The sequence below is a fragment of the Nelumbo lutea genome, chromosome 5 (genome assembly GCF_056320005.1).
Source record: "Nelumbo lutea isolate HS-2025 chromosome 5, American lotus-T2T, whole genome shotgun sequence".
Taxonomy (NCBI): Eukaryota; Viridiplantae; Streptophyta; class Magnoliopsida; order Proteales; family Nelumbonaceae; genus Nelumbo; species Nelumbo lutea.
The window spans coordinates 32,647,587-32,668,744 of record NC_142688.1 but is presented as its reverse complement, the minus strand read 5'-3'; the positions used below and the strand labels follow the sequence as shown (position 1 = coordinate 32,668,744).

General features: G+C 38.7%; 1 protein-coding gene across 2 annotated transcripts in view; it reads right to left on the bottom strand.

Moving 5' to 3' along the window:
• Window positions 1–7,633: 7,633 nt before the first annotated feature.
• Window positions 7,634–21,158, bottom strand: part of LOC148851519 (protein GIGANTEA-like) — a 115,939-nt gene continuing 102,414 nt past the window's right edge. For both annotated transcript variants that reach the window (XM_088946831.1, XM_088946832.1), the window contains exons 12-13: window positions 8,850–8,918; window positions 7,634–8,733 (exon numbers count right to left, since the gene is read on the bottom strand). In XM_088946831.1, coding sequence (XP_088802957.1) covers window positions 8,419–8,733; window positions 8,850–8,918 — 384 coding nt within the window. In that variant the 3' untranslated portion in view covers window positions 7,634–8,418. The remainder of the gene's footprint in view (window positions 8,734–8,849; window positions 8,919–21,158) is intronic.

Below are 21,158 nucleotides of genomic sequence, written 5' to 3'. Positions count from 1 at the left end.
AATATTATTTAAATTATATTTGAAACTGTAAATAATATAATTAAATTTTAAATTGAAATTAAAAGTAATTATATTTAAATTAATTTAAGCTATAAATAGCAACAAATTACATTTAATGAACAGAAATTAGCCAAGAAAATAAGCAAAAATAAAGTACCAATAATTTTGTCATAATTACCAAAAATTATCCAAGAAATTACCAACAAATGGATTAACATGATTTCTACTAAATATGATAAATTACCAAAAATTAAAAATATATAACCTTTAAAATTACTTTTAAAAAAGATGTACTAATTATCAATAATCTTCAAGAAATAAATGTAATTAGCTCATAGTGAATTTAAAATACATTTGTTTTTTTCATATAAATTATAAATTATATAATTTAAACATTATAATCCTTGCCTATGATGATATTAGTTCATAGTATTACAATGGAAAATAGAAAAAATGTGTTTACTATGATGTATTTCCATTATTTCACTTTCAATAGAGCCATACATGAAATAAAAAAAGTTTACATAGAAAACAAAGGGGGTCCAGAGTGTAACTAGATGAGTTCAAGTTCTCATTGATCGAAAGAGGGATGATAAGGAAGATGTCGATGAGCTTTATTCGTTAGTAAAAGTTGCAAAAGTTCCACATGAGGGGCTTATGGGGTTGGGTACATCATTGAAGAAGCAAATTAAACTTTTTCATAGTTGTAGGTTTTAGCCTTTTAGGAAAACTTTTATTTCTTTAATTATGTTATTTATTTATTTTGCTTTAGAGACTTGAGTTTTGTTGTTTTAAATTCTATTTTTAGCTTTTGTAACATTTCAACTCTATGTTGAATGATTAATGAAAATTGGTTCTATATCAGTGGTACACAAACTAAAAAAGAGGAATACTTGGGTAGCCAATAATCTTCCTCATACTTATGTTGTAGTTGTTCTACAGAATTTGATGAGAGGGTTGGAATATCGTAATTTCTGCTTTGTTGGAGAAGTTAAACTTTTTCATCTTCCTCAATTTCTTTTCTCTTAAGTAAATATTTTTTTCCTAAAGTATGTTTTAATTGAAAAAAAAAAAAAATTCAAGGCTTCAGGTCCTCAAAGAGAACCCATCTCCATTAGGGATGGGGGTTCATTTTCCTCCCCAGTGGGGATTGGGGACAAGGAGGTGAGTGTGGTCCATGCCCTATTTCCATTCTTAAATTCCTCCATGTTAAGATATTAAATTAATAAAAAATTAGATAAAAATTAATAATACCAGCAAATGAAGTTAGTAACAATAAAATACCACTAAGATAAGTTATGAAAATTAAAATAAGTATATATGTGTAATATTTCAATAGATGTTTAAATTAGCCATTTAATTTGAAATTATTATTTGTATAGTGCACATATATTTAAATTCCACTCAAAATAAATGAAAATGAATAAAATCTAATAAAATTTAGTATCAAAACAAAATTATAACACAAATTAATAGAAGTTAATAAAAATAACATTCATTTAAATTCATTTTAGAATTATAAAAATTAATAACAATTTATCTAACCATGATGAAAATTAATAAACAATAATAGAAAAGTTAATAAAAATTAACACAAGTATAGCTAACAATAAATTATTGCTAATTACTAAATTGTTACTTAAATATTTAAAATATTTAAATAATAGTAAATATATAAAGTTAGGTTGTAGTCATAATTAAATAAATCTAAGCCCAAGTTTGAGCTTCAAGACTACGAGTTAGGCTTTTGTTGATCCTCAACTCAACTAAATCCACCCAAGTAAAATGTGGCATTCGTAATTGGATTGAACTAAAACAAGGACAACCCATCCATACATTATTTTTGAGGTTTTAACTAATTTTAGATAAAAATTATTAATTTTCAAGCTAAAAGAACTATGGGGGATGGGCTACCCTCATTTGTGTAGCCAATTGAACTAAAAAATAAAAGATCTTGGGCTATACTTTAATATTGTATTAATAGTTTTTAAGGTTGCCTTGCCCAACTCGACACACCCCAAGTGTAATAATATTTGTTTGATCTTGGGATAGGGACAAGCTTGCTTGTGTTAAATTGTTAATTATAAAACTACTATGATTTCTTTTATAAATTACAAATTTTATTTAATTTTAGTTTATTATAATAAATTTATAAAAAAATTATCTAGGCAACCTATAAAATTATTAATATACTATGAAAATCTGGCCCAATATCTTTTGTGTTTTTGGTTCATTGGGCTACACAGTGGGGGGTAGCCCATCCCCCATAGCTCAGTTTGGTTCAAATAATTTACAAATGTCACATTGCTCTTGAGGTTTCAACTTAGGGGGTTGGGTTAGGTTGAGGATCAACCAAAGGCCAACTCGAATTTTTAAATGGCAAGCTCGGGCTTACATTAATTTAATTATGACTACAACTTAATTTATGTATTTATTAATATTTAAGTAACGTTTACAAAAAAATATAATATTTATTTGCTAATAAAGCCAAATAAATAAAATAGAATGCTAATGGATAATATGGAAACATAAATATTTTATTAAATAATTAGTAGTAATTTATTATTTTTGTAACAAATAACAAAAATAAAGATCAATTGTTTGAAACAACATTGTAATTATCAGATTTATTAATTTTGACAAATCCCGTGCATCGCATGGGTCCCCGCTAGTTAAAGATTTATAGCTTAGGAATCTGATTGATTTCTTGGAGTGGTAAAAGGAGTACATCGAGAGCATAACGAGCAACACAAGGATAATGGAAGCAAATAGAGATTGCAACAGAACTCCTAACATGCCGACAGAATTGTTGTAGATGGAGCAGATCTTACACCACCACACATGAGAATTTCCCCTAAGCCCAATGTAAGCGACCTCGCTGGCCATGCTGGAGGATGAAGCCACAAACCCCAACATTAGGTGCATCAGATACAAACCGGTTCTGATTACAAACCCTGACCTTTCAGCTCAATTTGAAAGGAGTACAAATACAAATATGTAGAGCGCAAAATCTTTCATTTTGTATGTATTTGCACAGTACATATTTGTATTTATACTCCTTCCAAATGGAGCCTTCGGCATCTTTCAACAAGCAACAATGTTTAGAGCACAAAGAGCAAAAGGAAGTTAAGCACTTATCACGTTGCTAAAGGCCAAGTGGATCAAGAACTTCTTTGAGGGACATGGCTCCTAGATAGCTGCTAGGGATGTAAGCATGTAAATGAGATCGTGAGCCGGAAAAGAAGTAAGAAGAAGAAAATCTATTTGGGGATTTAGATAGGAAAATGAAATGGAGTATAAAATATGAAATTTTGAATTTAGATCTAACACAGAGGTAGTTGCCATGAAAAGATGACCGAAGTTGTTTCTTAAAAAAAAAATTGAATGCAAGAGATACTTACCTGTGGTTTGAGAGAAGATAACTGACTAACCGTTGAGTGAGAGGAAGAAAATGACTTTGTACATACTGGGCATTTTTCTTGACACTGCTTGTAATTTATGGCACATTTAGTGAAATGCCCTTTCTTTCATGTGTTTTCCTTTCGTATGTGTTTGTTATTTGGAGATTACCATGGTGGGGATTGAGCGGATGAGAATTCCTCATCCACAGAAGCCACCTTTTTTCATTTGTTGGAAGTGGGCCTTCAAGAAATTTCATATGAAGGTATTGCAATTGCTTGTCATGGCTCACCCTTTAGCTCTTGGATATCGACACATGAGCCAATGATCATATGATTGGCCTTCCTACTTTACCACTTATAAACTTTGTTTAGGGAAATGTATGATTACTGTTGCTAATGGATCTTAGGCCCCAATCTCGGATTGGAATAAAATTAAACTTACTAATCACCTTCCTTTGAAATTTGTTTCCACCCCACAACTGCATAGAAGTCTCTTATATGTTAGTTCACTTACAAAGTCTCATAATTGTTCAGTAACCTTCCTTATACCTTATTGTGCCTTTCAAGAACTGAGTATGGAGAAGACGATTGGTAGTGGACATGAAGTCGATGGACTTTATCTTCTTAATCAGTCTCCAAAGTTAGGGTTAATGTGTCAATCTAAGTAAGTCAATTGAAATCGTGGCATTACTGTTTTGGGCATGTGTCTTTTGGTTAATTTGAATTTTTGTTTTCTAGTTTGTTCGAGTCATTGTCTAGTTTTGGTTTATAGTGTGAAATTTGTCAACTATCAAAGCAATGTAGAACTACATATTTTGCAAGTAATAAGAGAAAAAATGTTGCTTTTCATTTAATACATATTAATGTTTGGGGACCTTATTTTATTCCATGTATGGGTGGCTATAAATATTTCATTCTTTTTGTTGATGACTACTCATGATATACTTAATTGTATTTGATGAAGAGCTGAGATGAAGTTCAATTATAAAAGACTTCTTCAGTATGGTGGAGATACAATTTGAAAAGAATATTAAGATTATTGAATTTGATAATGCCAATGAATACTTTGAGAAGCACTTACAAACTTTCCTTGAAGAGAAATGTGTAATTCACTAAAGTTCCTATCCTCATACTCACCAACAAAATGTGGTATCATAGAGGAAAAATAGACATGTGGTTGAAGTTAACAGAGGATTTTTATTCCATATGCATGTCCCAACTCTGTTTTGGGGGCATGCTATACAAACAATTGTATATCTTATTAACAAACTGTCTTCGCAAACCCTTCATCTCCAGTCTCATTAGCTTCTTTTTCCTGATGAGAATGCCTTTCATCTTCCTCCTAAGGTCTTTGGGTGTGTATCTATTTTGTCCATGACATGAGTTATTCTAGGGTGAAATTTAATTCAAATTCTATTAAGTGTGTTTTCTTGGGATATTTTTCAATTCAAAAATGGTAACATTGCTATGACCCATGTTCTAAAAAAAGTTGTGTCCAAAGATGTCACATCATTTGAGTTTACTCCCTTGTTCTCTTTCTATTGTCCTTTTTTTCAAGGGGAGAAAGTGAAGATTAGACTCCTTTTAGTATGTTGATTCTTGTTCTATCTACAATTGATGTTGTCAATCATTCCTCTGCTCTTCTTGTGCCTCTTTTTCCTCTTCTTATTCTTTGGTCTTGGCACCATTGGTTCGCCAAATGAAAAGAGGATGACTCTAGAGAATGAACGTCCATTATAATTTGACTGCTCAGATTTAGGTAACTTGGATTATAAACCTCATTTTGTTTATATGCTTGTGTTGAATATGTTATTGAGCTTCCTAGTGTGGGTCCTAACCATGACCTTTCTGTTGAAGTTCATAAAGCAAAAAGAACATGTGCTAAATATTTTTTTTCAAATTATGTCTCTTATGATACCTTATCTCCGTCTTATTGTTCCTATATCTCTTCTATTGATTTTTTTTTATCCCTTACAGTGCTATTGAGAAAATGTAATCCCCTCATTAGAAGGATGCTATTAACCAAGAAATCGAGGCACTTAAAAAAACCTAGACATGAGAATTATCTCTCTCCCATAAGGCAAAGTTCTTGTTGGGTGTTAGTGAGTTTACATAGTGAAAGGATAAAGCTGATGGCTTAATTGAATGGTATAAAGCTCCTTACTAGGAAAACTTTGCTCCATTAGCCAAAATGAATTTAATTTGAGTTATCATGTCTCTTGCTACCTAGTATTCTTGGCCTTTGTATCAAATAGATATTAAGAATGCCTTCCTTGATGGCGACCTTCAAGAAAAATTTTACATGATACCTCATCTAGGAGTGAGCATCATTGGGAGTGAAGGAAATGTTTGTTGTTTGAAGAATCCCTTTATGGCATTAAATAATCCCCTAGACCTTAGTTTGACATACATAGAAAAACTTTCTTTAAAATTAATTTTCTTACAATCTCACGACCATACATTGTTTATTAAGAGAGCAAATTAAAAAAAAAATGACTATGTTGATAGTATATGTCAATGATATTGTTATCATATGATATCTTTGGAATTGTTGAAATAAAGTCTTCTTTTTCTACTGAATTTGAAATCAATGACCTTGAGAATTTTTGGTATTTCACAAGGATTGAGGTCGTACAGCCAAAGAGGGGCATTTATATTTCTCAAAAGAAATATGTCATTGATTTGTTTTAGGAGACAAGAAAGTTGGATTGTAAATCAATTGAAACTTCAATTGATCTCAACTATAAATTGGGAGTTTATGATGGATATTTTCTGTGTATCAAAGACTTATTAATCGCCAATATATGCATAAGCCTAGATCATCTCATATGCAAGTGGTGAATAGAATACTTGTCTATTTGAAAAGATGTATAGAAAAAAGGAATGTTGTATTCTAGTAATTGACATTTAAAAGTAGATGCCTATTCTAATATTGATTGTACATGTTCTATTGATGATAGGCAGCCTACTCTATGCTATTGTACCTTGGAGGATGGTAATGTTATATCTTGGAAAAGTAAAAAACAATCCATCATAGCTCAATTTAGTGTAGGGGCAGAGTATAAAGCTATGGCTCATAGAGTTTCTAAATTGTTGTGGTTAAAAAACTTGTTGACAAAAAATGGAGTACAAATTGATGCTACAATGATATTATATCGTGACAATCAAACTGCCATAAACATAACCCACAATTCTATTTAACATGATAATACAAAACATATAGAGGTTAATTGACACTTCATTCAAAAAAGAATTGCTATTGAAAAGATTTATTTACCTTTTGTGAAGTCTAAAGATCAGCTAATTGATTGTCTTACTAAAGGTGTTCCAATCAAAGCTTGACAACAGTTTGAACAAAGCTGCGCATGACAAATATCTATGCTCAGCTTGAGGGAAAGTGTTGAGAGTGTAAGGGCATTTTTATAATTTTATGTTCTTTTTTATTAGGGCACCTATTCAAGGGCCTCTTTGAAAATTTACTCAATATGTTAATGAATGGTTTCTTGGTGTGAACTGTAACACATCAATTGCTCTCGACAAAATCTCTTCTTCTTCTTCTTCCATGTCTGAATATCTTAACTACTTCAAAGTTCAAACCAAATTTGCACTTTATACATAGATGATAGATCAATGTACTGATTTAACAATAACTTAGACTGGAACCGAAAGATATTATTACATAATTAATGGGAACTAGACAGGGATCCATTCTACGTTTATGCAATTCAGAATAGGGAGAGAGTTTTATAACACACAGGAATACGAGACAAACAAAATAAAACTAACACAGCATTAGACAAACAGCCCCCTTCCCCCTCTCACTATTATCATCTTTCCATGTAAAATGGTTAGAAGAACGCAAAAGAACCTCAACTTCCGATTGACAATGACAAGAGATACAATACCGTCATTATTTCTTTGGCCTAATCCTTCAAATACGTCATTATCTGTTTCTGTCTCTAAATTTCACTTGAATGAATGTACCCATAAGAAACTACAAATTGACTATAAAATAAAGATATATTGGCAATTTGTGATGCATCTGAATGAACAAATCTTAGATGGTCCTCGGAGGGGATCTCAAGTGGAAATAGTACAGCCCAACTCCTTGGCAGCGGCGCCAAGTAAATCAGACTACAGGGTGTTATCTTCGTGACCAAAGGTTATCAAAGAAAACCATGGAGGTCCATTAAAAAGTGTTGAAATGATAAGATATAATTTAGGGGAAGTAATGCTGGGCATGAAACTTTTTGTAGCATCTTAATGATACTCCAAGCTGAAGTCCACAAAGAACCTTGACACTCAGATAAGATATCATGAGAAAGGAAACATCAAAAGATTTCTTGATTCTCTTTTTTACTGTTCAAATTTTATATGCAAATTTCTATGTATCCAAGATATAATTTTTGGAGGTTGATGTGCCCGACACCTTGATACCCGAATGCTTTTCACCCTTGGGGAGTAGTAAGGTAACACTGACTAGGGTGCAGACAAGCTAAGATGAGGTCAGAATTGCTCAGCCAAGCAGTTGACCTCAGGCTCAGATCATCAAGCTTTTGCCAGGCTTGGGTTTGGCTTAACTCAGCTCATTTAACTCAATTATTTTTTAGGCCCATGATTTTGAGATCCTAACCTGATAATTATCATAAGAAAAAGAAAAGTACCAAGAAATTATAATTTATTATATATGTGATGTTAATTATATAAAATATATAGCATCTAACAATGTGATCCTAAACCAAGCCTAGCACACAAATGATTGGCTCAGGCTCATTTATCTAAATGAGCTTAAGTTGATGTTCAGGCTTGGCTTTGGGGCCTTAATAATGAGTTGAGGTCTGTCTCATGTAAGCTAAGATCACAAACAAGTCAATCTAGCTTGGCTCATATGCAATCCTAGACGACATTAAGATTTAGATATGAGATGGCAACAAGTGCTTGTAAGTACCCTGGTAAAAACCAAACTAGAAAAGATTATTTACCATGTTAAAAAAAGAAAGAAAACCAGGATATGAAATCATTTGCACCCAAGAGCTACCATATATATATATATATAGCATCGATCTTTGAAATCATAATAGAAAGAATAAAATCTAATTTCTTTGGATATTACCTCTAACTGAGGTAAAGTACATGCTTCCCCATCAACGAGCATTCCATCTGTTGCACGTAGAAGAAGATCTGAAGCACTTGCCAGAATTACCAAGGATTCAGGGCTATCATGGTTTCTCATTAGCTCTGCTATTAATTTTACAATTCGCTGGTTAATTCTCCACATCTTTTGGCCTTGCTCATCATCTCTAGCAATCCAAGGTTGCAATTCCCTCTCCGCCTAACAAGGATACATGGCCACCAAAAGTGACTAAACAAATTAAGTGATTAAAAAAAAGAAATTAACAGAATTAGCTCTTATAACAGTTTCAGAATTCACAAGGAAGAAAATTTGACCTGAAGAACAATTGCTGTTGATGCTTTAGCTGGTGATGCTGAGACAACATTACATAGGGCATCGATTACCTTTATACAACATGAATGTTAATCAACTCATACACATTATCAAAGCAAAATATATGATAAGTTGTGTATTGGATTGAGGGAGATCGTAATTTGCAAAGTTACTACCATGTTTTATTTTTATTTTTTAATTTTTTATTTCAGTAGGCTCCCTTGTGCATAACCAATAAAAATGCATTTGGTGGCTTTAGGATCAAACTTGAGTGATGAGAGTTAAACTTGTTATGTCTGTTTGAAGCAGTAGTTTAGGGTTTGAGTGAGAAAGGATTAGCTGAACACAATAGCTGTTCAGTGGTCTGTGGAACCAATGATAATGCTCCATGCCAGTAATAAAATATATCAAACCCACAACCATTTAACTTCTCACTGTGGGCCCATGTGTTTTATTACTGGTGTGGGGTGTTATCATTGGTTCCACAGCCCGCTGAACAACCATCTTGCTCAGCTAATCTGATTTTGTTTTGAGTAGGGTTTGATGAGTTCCACCTAACCCCCTCAGTATGTTCTGTTCCAACTAAGAATCACATGTAAAAGTACAATTCTGCCCTTACAATAAGGGGGCATTCTTTTTTTTCCGGATTTTGAGAGGGAGGAAAGTTGGTCAATGAGAATCAAAATCCCATTGACCAAGAAACCCATGCTCTTTTATCAGATTTATGTTGGGACCAGGGAAAGTTTATTTCCCTGGGTATATAACTTTCCCACCTGGGGTAAAGTTGCCAACACTTGAATGGGACAAAAATGCCCCTTTTAATAATGGATTTTTATGGCTAAAGTGGTTATTGCCTTATTTACATGGGAAATAAAAGAACATGGGTAAGTAACTTACTGAAAAGTGAACAGGGCTTAAGAGGTATATCTCCTCCTCAGCCCATTACATATAAAATTACCAAAATACCCCATTTATACATGAATATAAGACTCCCAATACTTCAAACACTCCCCCTCAAGTTGGGGCAAATATATCTATCATGTCCAATTTGCTTACAGTCTCCAATAGATGCACTTTGGTGACTCCCTTGGTAAGAATACATGTGGAATACTCCTCAGGAAGGTGATCCCGGACCACTAATGCCTCAAGAATGACGTGAAGGCCATGACATACCAACCGGAAATCAATGATATGTGCAGGATTTGTAACAAACTGGCCATTGTTGAAAAAAAATAGGTAATGTTGGAGATATGATTCCAACAGGCTTGGTCCATGTTGTAATCTGTTAGTATATTGTCGTAGGGGTATTTTAATTTTTTTTCTTTTTTATTGTAAGCAGCCAATCTAAGTATAAATAACAACTTAGACGCAGCCAGCTAATGACTTTTGGTGCCTTTTTCTCATCTCTTTTCTTCTGATGAGAGCCTGCTCACTACAGGAGTCTTCTTTGAGGGAGACTCTGCCTCCTGAAATCAGAAAATAGAGAGGGAGAGAGAGGGAGAGAGAGAGAGAGAGAGATTCTGAAAATGGCTCGATGCCTTTCTCATTATTTCATGGGCTATTTATAGATGCCAGTTACCCCCTTTTCAGCCATAATGGGCCATCTTGCGAGGTCCCCGGGTATACACTTGTTTAATGGGCCTAAATGGGCCATTCACAGTTCTGTTATTATCAACAGCTCCATCAACTCCTCCCCCCTTTATAACAACCTTGTCCTCAAGGTTAATGCTGGGGTAGCATTGTTGCACCTGATAGTAGTCTTCCCAGGTGGCGTCTTCAGGTGGGAGGTGTTTCCAGACCACCAAGGCTTGTTGAACTGACTTATTGCCATCTCGGATCCACCTGAAACCAGCAACATGATCCAGCTCCGGCTGTAGAGCCCCCTCAGAAAATTCTGGTAAGCAAGCTGAAACCGAAGGGACTGGCCCTAAATGTTTCCTCAATAGAGATACATGAAATGTGGAGTGTATCTTGGAAGTGCTAGGGACGTCTAACTTATAAGCCACCTTACCCACCCTCACTATAACATGGAATGGATCATAAAATCTGGGAGCCAACTTTTGGGAGGACTGTTTAGCCAAGCTACTCTGCCTGTAGGGCCTTAGCTTCAAATAAACCTAGTCTCCTACCTCAAACTGAACATCTCGGTGTTTCTTATCATAGTGGGCCTTCATTTGTTGTTGAGCCTTTAGCAAGTTGGCCTTTAAGTCCTTAAGGATTGATCTCTGTCCGTTAGATGTGTATCTACTTCAGCCACAGCCGTGGATCCCTTCTCATAGGGTTGTAGGGAAGGTGGTTCCCTTCCATATAGAGCATGAAAAGGCGACATGCCAATTGAAACATGAAAAGAAGTGTTATACCAGTATTCTGCCCACGGAAGCCACTTGACCCACTTCCTGGGGTAATCGCTAGTAAAGCACTGTAGGTAGGTCTCAAGGGAACGATTAACCACCTCTGTCTGTCTGTCGGATTGTGGATGATAGCTGGTGGAATGATGGAGTTTTGTTCCTTGCAGCCAGAAGTATTCAGATCAGAAATGGCTCATGAAAGCTGAGTCCCGATCAGAGATAATCGTCTTGGGCATGCCATGTAAACGGGAGACCTCCTGGACAAAAATTTTGGCTACTTGTGCTGTAGTGTATGGATGGGATAGTGGTGCAAAATGCGCATACTTGGACAGCCGATCCACAAAAACAACAATGACTGTCTTCCCACTGGAAAGAGGTAAACCAGTAATGAAATCCATAGTTACCTCATCCCACACTTGTTCCGGGAGCGGTATAGGCTGTAACAGCCTAGCCGGGGACAGATTGTCATATTTATGCCGTTGACATATCGTACACGTGGCAACATACTCCCAGATCTGTCTCTTCATTCCCACCCAATAAAAATGAGAGGATACCCTACGATAGGTTCGTAGGATGCCTGAATGTCCCCCTACTGGAGAAGCATGAAAAAGCTCTAAGAGGGCCAGAATGTGGGTTGAGTTATCCGGTAACACCATTCTGCCCTTGAGCATCAGAATTTAATCAGAGGCTTCCTCCCTCAGCTGAGTCATAAATGGATAACTGAGCTTAGAAGCTACCATCTGACAGCACTCATGTTGCCTTGACAAAGCATACCAACCAGATTGGATGGACCTGTTTTGTACTCTACTGTGAAGTCAAAGCCTAGCAACTTATATAGCCACTTTTGCTGTACCTCGTTCAGAGCAGATTGCTCTATTAGATATCTTAAGCTTCTTTGATCAGAGCGGATGGTAAAAGATCATCCAGCAAGTATCCCCTCCACTTTTGCACAGCCAAAATAACCACCATCAACTCCTTTTCAGACATGGATTTACCCTGGGCCAGTGGTGAGAGAACCTTGCTGAAATAGGCAATGGGCTTTTCGTCTTGTAACAATACTGCCCCTATGCCCTTTCCTCATGCATCCGATTCTACTACAAATGGTTTAGAAAAATCTGGCAGGGACAAGATGGGAGGGATCGTAAGGGCCATCTTCAGTGTCGTGAAGGTGTTCTCCGCTTCTTCCGACCAATGGAAAGCATTCTTCTTGAGCAAGTCTGTTAGTGGGGCCGTCATAGTGCCATACCCCCTAATGAACCACCTGTAATACCCAGTAAGGCCCAAAAAACCCCTAAGATCCTTGACAGTTGCGGGCTTGGGCCACTGCAACATAAATTTATCTTGTCTGGATCAGCTGACTGCCTGCTGTGACAATGTGTCCCAAATAGTGGATTTGCATCTGTACAAAATCACATTTTGACCTTTTAGCATACAACTGATTGGCTCTAAGAATGTCAAAGGTGGAGCGCAAATGCTGCATGTGAGACTTCCAATCCGTGCTGTAAACTAAAATGTCATAAAAAACCAGAATAAAACGCCGTAAATATGTACGAAAGATCTCATTCATTAAGGACTGAAAAGTAGACGGGCATTAGTTAGGCCAAAAGGCATCACCAAAAATTCATAGAGGCCCTCGTGCATCCTAAATGCCGTCTTATAGTTGTCTTGAGCATGTACTATAATTTGATTGTACCCTACCCGTAAATCTAACTTGGAAAAAATCTTAGCCATGCCAAGCTCATCCAACAGTTCATCAATTACACATATCGGAAACTGATCCCGGACTGTAATTTTATTTAGGGCATGGTAGTCAATGCAAAAATGCCATGTGCCGTCTTTCTTCTTAACCAAGAGGACAGGTGCTGAATACAGACTGTTACTAATCTCTATCATGCCTTTGTCCCTAAGTTCCTTCACCAATTTTTCTATTTCTGTTTTCTGGCAATGTGGATACTGATAGGGCCGCACATTAGTAGGCGCAGCACCCAGTTGGATTGGAATCCGATGGTCATGCGACCACACTGGTGGTAAGCCAGAGGGTTCTTGGAAAACATCTGAGTAATCAGTGAGCAGTAACTGCATGTTTCAGAAATAGTTTCAATGTCGCTCCTGTTAGAATGTTGAATGATGTCTCTTTATATGAGTGTTCGGCTGATAAGAGTTCTTATTAGCTCATACTTAAGTTCAAGCTATCCTGTAACTGGGCCTGTGTTAATGGGCCTAAGCCTGTTTAATGTTTTAAGTTACTGGGTGTCCCATCACTAATCAGGGGCATTCCAGTAATTACTTGTATCTTGTACTACATTCAAATATAAATAATAACATGGTCGACTGGCTAGGGCAGTTCGACATTCTAGTATCTCTTCTTCTTCTTCTTCTTCTTCTTCTTTCTGCTACTTCAGCTACAGTAGTTTAGCTTTCATGGTATCAGAGCATTAGCTTCTTCTTGGTTTCAGCCGGCACACACTCTCTTCTCTTGCTGTCTTTTCGTCTTCTCTCTTCCTTTTCTAAGTTGCTGCAGTGAAGACCTAGGGGTGTAAGAGAGTAAAGCAAGTTCGAACCTAGGGTTTCTCTTGGTTGTAGGACTCAAGGGAAGACCCAGAAGTAGATGTCCTACTAGGTTATTTCCAGCAAATAGTAGCTATTTGGCTACAAGAGAGGTCTGTATAGGACAGACCTAGTTGAGGACTGATTTCAGCAGTCCTAGCACTAGCCGAAAGGGGGAGAGCTTCCTCTACAGTTGCAGCTTCGGTGCTCCAGCAAGACTCACACAGACTTAACTTCTTCTACAGAGCCCACTGTTCACTTGCTAGTGTTGCAGCCTCGAACTGTTCACTTGCTACTGTACCCGAATTGTTGCGGTTTCGGTTCAGCCCAAGTGAAGTCTATCTAGTGTTCTACCAGCACTGTGAACACTTCTACCAGCATAGCAAAGTGGTAAACAGCTCCAAGTTCAGGTTGGTCATCAGTCCGAAACCCCTCACCACTGCTGTGAGTTGTTCAGCACTGTGAACCCTAGTTGAGGACTGATGTCAGCAGTCCTAGTATTGGCAAGGAGGGGCACTCTCTTTACAGTTGCAGTACTCGAAGTTCAAGTGGAGTCTCATAGCACAATAGTTGAGAATCCTTTGCTTCAGGTCGGTTAACAGAACTCCTTGCTTGCTGCTGTAACTGAACTGTTTCAGAACCGTGGCAGTCTCGGCAAGTCTGGAACTGTGTCGAGTGCTGTCAGAACCTGCTGTGATCATTTCGGCTAATCAGAATCTGCTCCAGAACTGATTCAGAACCTTCAGAACTGCTTCGGCTAGTCTTAATCAGTGTCACCTACACAGTGGCTGCAGTCAAGATGTCTTCAATACCCAGAGAAGTTTCTTCTAGAGATAACAGGCCTGCGGCAAGTGGGAATCTTATCACCAGCAACAATGATGACAACTCACAAAATACACCAACAGTGTCTTCTTCTCCTATGGGACAGGTTGCTGATTCCTTTGGAATTGGTACTTTGGGCTTCACTGCTAGTGAGGTAGAGGTCCTTAGCAGGGCATTAGCCCGTCTAAGGAATAATTCTTTTGCTTCTACATCTCTTGCCAGATCAGGTACAGCCTCTGCCTTCAGTGCCACTGGCTCTATTGACTCTACTTCTTGGGTTATTGATTCCGGTGCTACTGACCACATGACACATATGTCTTCCCTATTCTCTTCATATCATTTGTTGTCTGGTCAGGATAAGATGAGAGTTGCTGATGGGTCTTTCTCCACTATCTCTGGAAAGGGAGTGGTTGACCTAAGCAAGGACCTCTCTCTTAAATCAGTTTTACATGTTCCCAGTCTTACCTCAAATCTTTTGTCTGTTTCAAAACTTACCAAAAATTTGAATTGTAGTATAACCTTTTTTCCTACTCATTGTGTCTTCCAGGACAAATTGACAAGGAGAACGATTGGGTGCGGTCATGAGTATGGAAGCCTCTACTATCTTGATGCAGACATCGGTTCAGCCTTACAAGCATCTGCTGCCAGTAGTCCGGAGAGTGTGGAGTCAATAGCTAAGTTGCATGTTTGGCATGCTAGGCTAGGTCATGTGTCTTTCTCTTCATTAGAAATGTTGTTTCCTGAATTGTTTAAGGGCATTCCAAGTCAGAGTCTAACCTGTGAAGTATGTCAAATGTCAAAACAATGTAGAACTGTGTATCCAATTTTCAGTAATGAAATTTGCGCTCCTTTTGATTTGGTTCATTCTAATGTCTGGGGCCCTTCACCCGTTGTTTTCTTTGATGGCTTCTGGTACTTTATCAGTTTTATTGACCACTACTCTCGTTGCACATGGATCTACCTGTTAAAAGGATGGGATGAAGTACCACGGATAACCATGGCATTTTGCAAGATGATTGAAACACAGTTTAATAAGAAGATTAAGCAATTCAGGTCAGACAATGCTGCTGAATACTTTGAAAAATCCTTGAACTTATTCATGGAAGATGCTGGCATACTACATCAGTCATCCTGTGCTAATACTCCTCAGCAGAATGGGGTTGCTGAGTGCAAGAATAGACATCTATTAGAGACAGCTCGAGCCTTACTATTCAAGCACAAAGTCCCCAAGCAATACTGGTCTCAAGCTGTACTTTCTGCATCATATCTGATAAACCAAATGCCATCTAAGGTGTTGGGTATGAAAACCCCTTTCTCTGTTTTGTGCCCCACTCTTCCAGACTTTCCCCTTCCTCCTCAGGTCTTTGACTGTATATGTTTCGTACATGTGAAGGATCCAAAGAAGACCAAACTGGATCCTAAGGCTACAAAGGGAATATTCTTGGGGTACTCTCCTACACAAAAGGGTTACAAGTGTTATGACCCTATCTCCAAGAGAAAGTATGTCACCAGAGATGCGGTCTTCTTTGAGTCTCAACCCTATTTTCAGTCTTCTCAGAATCCTCTTCAGGGGGAGACTAGTGGGATGGAAGAGGATTCTCATTCTCCCTCCTTTTTTTGTTCCCCTATCTGCCTCGGGTGTTCCATCCTCTCCTCCTACTCCTTTTTGTGGCATTCCGGGTCAACCTAGTGAGGCTCCCACTGTGCCGGTTACCTCTCCTAATGCTGCAGATGTTCCTGAAGGTTCCAGTAGGCAACAAAAAGAGATACTTACATACAACAAAAGAAAAAGGGGCCCTCAATCTCATGACAACAATCAGTTGAACTTGGATCAATCTGTCTCTACAATCCAAGGTAATTCCAACTCTCATACTTCTGATTTGGATCTTCCTATTGCTCTCTGTAAGCCTATCCACTCTTGCACCACCCAACACCCCATTGCTGATTTTGTTTCTTACTCACATTTATCTCCTGTCTATCACTCCTTTGTGTATGCTCTTTCCTCTGTAAGTGTTCCTTCTAGGTACTCAGAGGTTGTGTCTGATCCAAGGTGGAAAGAAGCTATGAACGAAGAGATGAAAGCCCTAATGAAAGCAAGAACTTGGGAATTAGTGGATCTGCCAGATGGGAAGACCACTGTTGGGTGCAAGTGGGTGTTTACTGTAAAGCACAGGGAGAATGGGTCCATTGAAAGGTACAAGGCCAGACTTGTGGCAAAGGGGTTTACTCAGAAAGAAGTGATTGACTACAAAGAAACCTTTGCCCCAGTAGCAAAGCTCAACACAATTCGGGTTCTATTGTCACTAGCAGCAAATTTTTCATGGGAACTTCATCAGCTAGATGTGAAGAATGCATTCTTAAATGGTGACCTTCATGAAGAGGTATTTATGGAACCTCCACCAGGCTATGACTTTGGTAAAAAGGTGTGCAAACTGAGGAAAGCATTATATGGGTTGAAGCAATCTCCCCGTGCACGGTTTGAGAGGCTCTGTGGGGCCATGAAGAAAGTGGGGTACACTCAGAGTGGTGCAGACCATACCTTGTTCATAAGGAGATAGGATAGCAAACTTACTGCACTCATTGTTTATGTGGATGATATGGTAATTACCGGGAATGACTTGGAAGAGATAAAAAGACTGAAGGAGTTTCTAGCTTCTGAATTTGAGATCAAAGACTTGGGTCATTTGAGATATTTTATTGGGATTGAAGTTGCCAAGTCAAGAGAGGGAATCTACATACGTCAGCAGAAGTATGTTCTTGACCTCCTAGAGGAAACAGGCATGATGGGGTGCAGGCCAGCAGATACTCCAATAGAATAGAATCATGGCCTGCAGGAATCAGTAGGGGAGGACTACTGTGATAAAGAGAGATACCAAAAATTGGTAGGGAAGCTGATATACTTATCCCTCACTCGGTCAGATATTGCTTATGCTGTGCATGTTGTCAGTCAATTTATGCACTCTCCAAAAATCCCTCATATGAAAGCAGTTGAAAGGATTCTCAGGTACTTGAAGACTTGCCTAGGAAAGGGAATTCTCTTCAGGAAAAACAATAGAATTGAAATTGAAGCTTATACTGATGCAGATTGGGTTGGTTCTGTGGGAAACAGAAAATCAACTTCAGGATATTGTACATTTGTGGGAGGGAACCTGGTCACATTGTGCAGTAAGAAGCAGAATATTGTGGCTAGATCAAGTGCAGAAGCAGAATACCGAGCTATGACACACGGGGTGGCTGAACTCTTATGGATCCTCTCAGGCTGTATTGTGATAATAAAGCTGCTATCAACATTGCCAACAATCCCGTGCAGCATTACAGGACAAAACATATTGAAATTGATCGACACTTTATCAGAGAGAGAATTGTTTCAGGAGAACTCTGTGTGCCTTATACTCCATCAGAGATGCAAATTGCAGATGTATTGACTAAAGGGTTGGCAACAACAAAGTTCATGGACATACTTGGCAAGCTAAACATGATTGATATCCATGCTTAGCTTGAGGGGGAGTGTTAGAATGTTGAATGATGTCTTTTTATACGAGTGTTCGACTGATAAGAGTTCTTATTAGCTCATACTTAAGTTCAAGCTATCCTGTAACTGGGCCTGTGTTAATGGGCCTAAGCCTGTTTAATGTTTTAAGTTACTGGGTGTCCCATCACTAATCAGGGGCATTCCAATAATTACTTGTATCTTGTACTACATTCAAATATAAATAATAACATGGTCGACTGGCTAGGGCAGTTCGACATTCTAGCATCTCTTCTTCTTCTTCTTCTTCTTCTTTCTGCTACTTCGGCTACAGTAGTTTAGCTTTCAGCTCCCAAACAAGGTTGGGCCTGGCTGACTCATGCCCAGGCTTGTTAGTATAGCTCCCTTCGCACCAGTTCCCGCCTTTAGAATAAGGTTCAACTACTCTAGTTGTATCGGCTTGGGTTCCCAACCTTTAAGGTGACACCGCTTGCCTTGGCTCTGGAAATCCATTGTGAGGTGGGCCCAATCACATGTTACCAGCCCCAACTCTTTTAACCATTGAATCCCTAACACCACATCAGCCTCACAAAATTCCAATAGATACAAATTCACTTGGAATTCACATACTTGCATCTGTAACTTAAGCCCTTCGCATACTCCGTCACACTGGATACAGTTACCATCAACTACATGGTGAAAGAACGGGATGGTCGGTTCAGTCGCTAGCCCCAGCTGCCTAGCCAGCACAACGGTAATGAAATTCAAAGTACTACTACTATCAATTAACACTGCGATCCGTTGGCCCATAAGCTGGCCCATCACCCGCATTGCCTGGGCTGAATGTCTCCCCATTAGAGCTTGTAAGGAAATGGCCGGCACTCCCGGTTCTCCTAGTTGGCTCGGTTCATCCTTGTTGTTGGCCCAGTCGTCTTCATAGTCTCCCTCAGGATTGATTTGTAAGGTGAATACCTGATGTCGCTTACACTTGTGTCCAGGGAAGAATTTCTCGTCGCAATTGTAGCAGAGTCCTCATTCCCTACAGGCCTGCATTTCCAACCATGAAATCTTTTTCAGGGGAAGGGTTTGAGTTGGTACTGGCATTGCCTTAGTGGCCAGACCTTCAAGATGACCTGGTGGAGTCTTCAAGATCAGTCCTACGCCTCGGTTTATTTTCCTCAAGCTGTCTAGCCTGTCCTCATGGAGTCTACCCAATCCGATGGCTGCGGACATGGTGGTGGGTTGCATAGCCTTCACCTCTACCTGTATCTCGTCTCAGAGACCGCCAATGAAGCATTCTACGAGCGCGTTCTCCATCCAACCATGCACTCTCGTTGCCTGTCGCTCAAATGCAACCTGGTATTCCCGCACAGTGCCTACTTGTCACAGCTTAGACAGAGCTTCATCAAAATTTTTGAAAGACGACGAACCAAAACGGATACAGAGGGCTTCTGAAAATTCTTTCCATGTCATCTGAGGATGAGGTCGTTTATATCACTGAAACCAGTTGATTGCCTCTCCTAAGTACACCGAAGCGATCACCACTCTCTGATGGCTCGCGATCTCCTGGATATCAAAGTATCGCTTTGCTTTGTAGATCCAAGAAAGAGGATCTTCTCCACTGAAAGAAGGGAAGTCCACTCTGATCTGCCGATGATTATTTCCGCCGAATCGGCGAGCACTGTCTTGACTGGAACTCTCGCCACCATTTTCTTTGTTGTTTGCTGATGCATTCATCTTCTCACACTGTGACATCACCACTGAGATTGCTTCCATGATCTCTCGCAGGTCGCTGGAGAATTTGTGCAGATCGACGTCAATTCGATCCACTCTCTCTTCTATTGATGCTGATCTGATATGCAGCATGGAGAACCAATTTGCCGGATGAAATCTCAAGCTCTGATACCAGAATTGATGAGAGCCTGCTGTTGAAAGCTTGTATTTTCCTAAGTATAGTACCGCAGGGGTACTATTGCACTTTTACCCCTTTTATTTTTTAGTTGTTGTCACCCTAGTATATATAACAAAATAGCTAGCACCGCCAGCATGCTTTTGACTCTCGATCTTTTCTCCTCTCTTCTCTCTTCTCCTCTTCTCTTCCATCACTGCACTGATAACATGGTATCAGAGCGGGACTGTTAGATCCGAAAGAAGAAATCGAGCACAGCTTCCCTGTCTTCTCCATTTGCCAAATCCAGATCCAGATCGGACTGAAGTACCCTCTCTCCCTTCTTTTTTATTTTTTCTCGTGTGCCAGAACAGAACCTGTAGTAGGCTCAAACTGTTAATGTGAGGCAAGCAGTCCCTTTTCTTTCCTTTTTTGTGGGGTCGGCTGATCCCTGTAAAACTGTAGGTCGTGAGGACCTTTCGTGGGCTGCAACAGCAACTTTTATGGTGAACTAGAGGTAAGAAAGTGACTGTACTTGCTGTAACAGATTTTGTGTGCTGCAACAGCGGCTTCTTTGGTGAACTGGAGGTCAGAAAGTGACCTGTAGTTGTTGTAATTGCCTTCCTGTTGATACGTAGGTCAAAGGATGACTTGTTAGTGCTGTTACAACACCTGTGTTTTACAGAAAAGAGGGGTGTTTTCTGAAGGAAAAAAAGGGGTTCTCCTTGGTACCCTGTGTTAAGATTTTTTTTTAAGGCTGTGTACCCCTGTAAGAGTGTTTTATCGAATCTGAAATCATGAGTGGTGAAGATTCTGCTACATCCAGTGTTTCCTCAATGCCGAATGGAATGAGTGGGGGTGTGGACCTATCCTTTCCCTGTAAGAGTGTTTTATCGAATTTGAAATCATGAGTGGTGAAGATTCTGCTACATCTAGTGTTTCCTCAATGCCGAATGGAATGAGTGGGGGTGCGGACCTATCCTTTCCCATGGCTGTTATTCCTCTCAACGGTTTAAATTATTTGGAATGGTTAAGAGGGAACGAGTTATTCATTACTCTAAGGGGGAAGATAGGTTATATAAATGGGAGAATCAAAGAACTCAATTCTGGGAGTGCTGAATATGACAGATGGAACCAGGAGAACAGCATGGTTATGTCCTGGATTTTAGTGTCTATGCAACCCCAAATAAGAAGGAACTTTATGTGGACAACAAATGAAATATGAGAATAGGCAAAA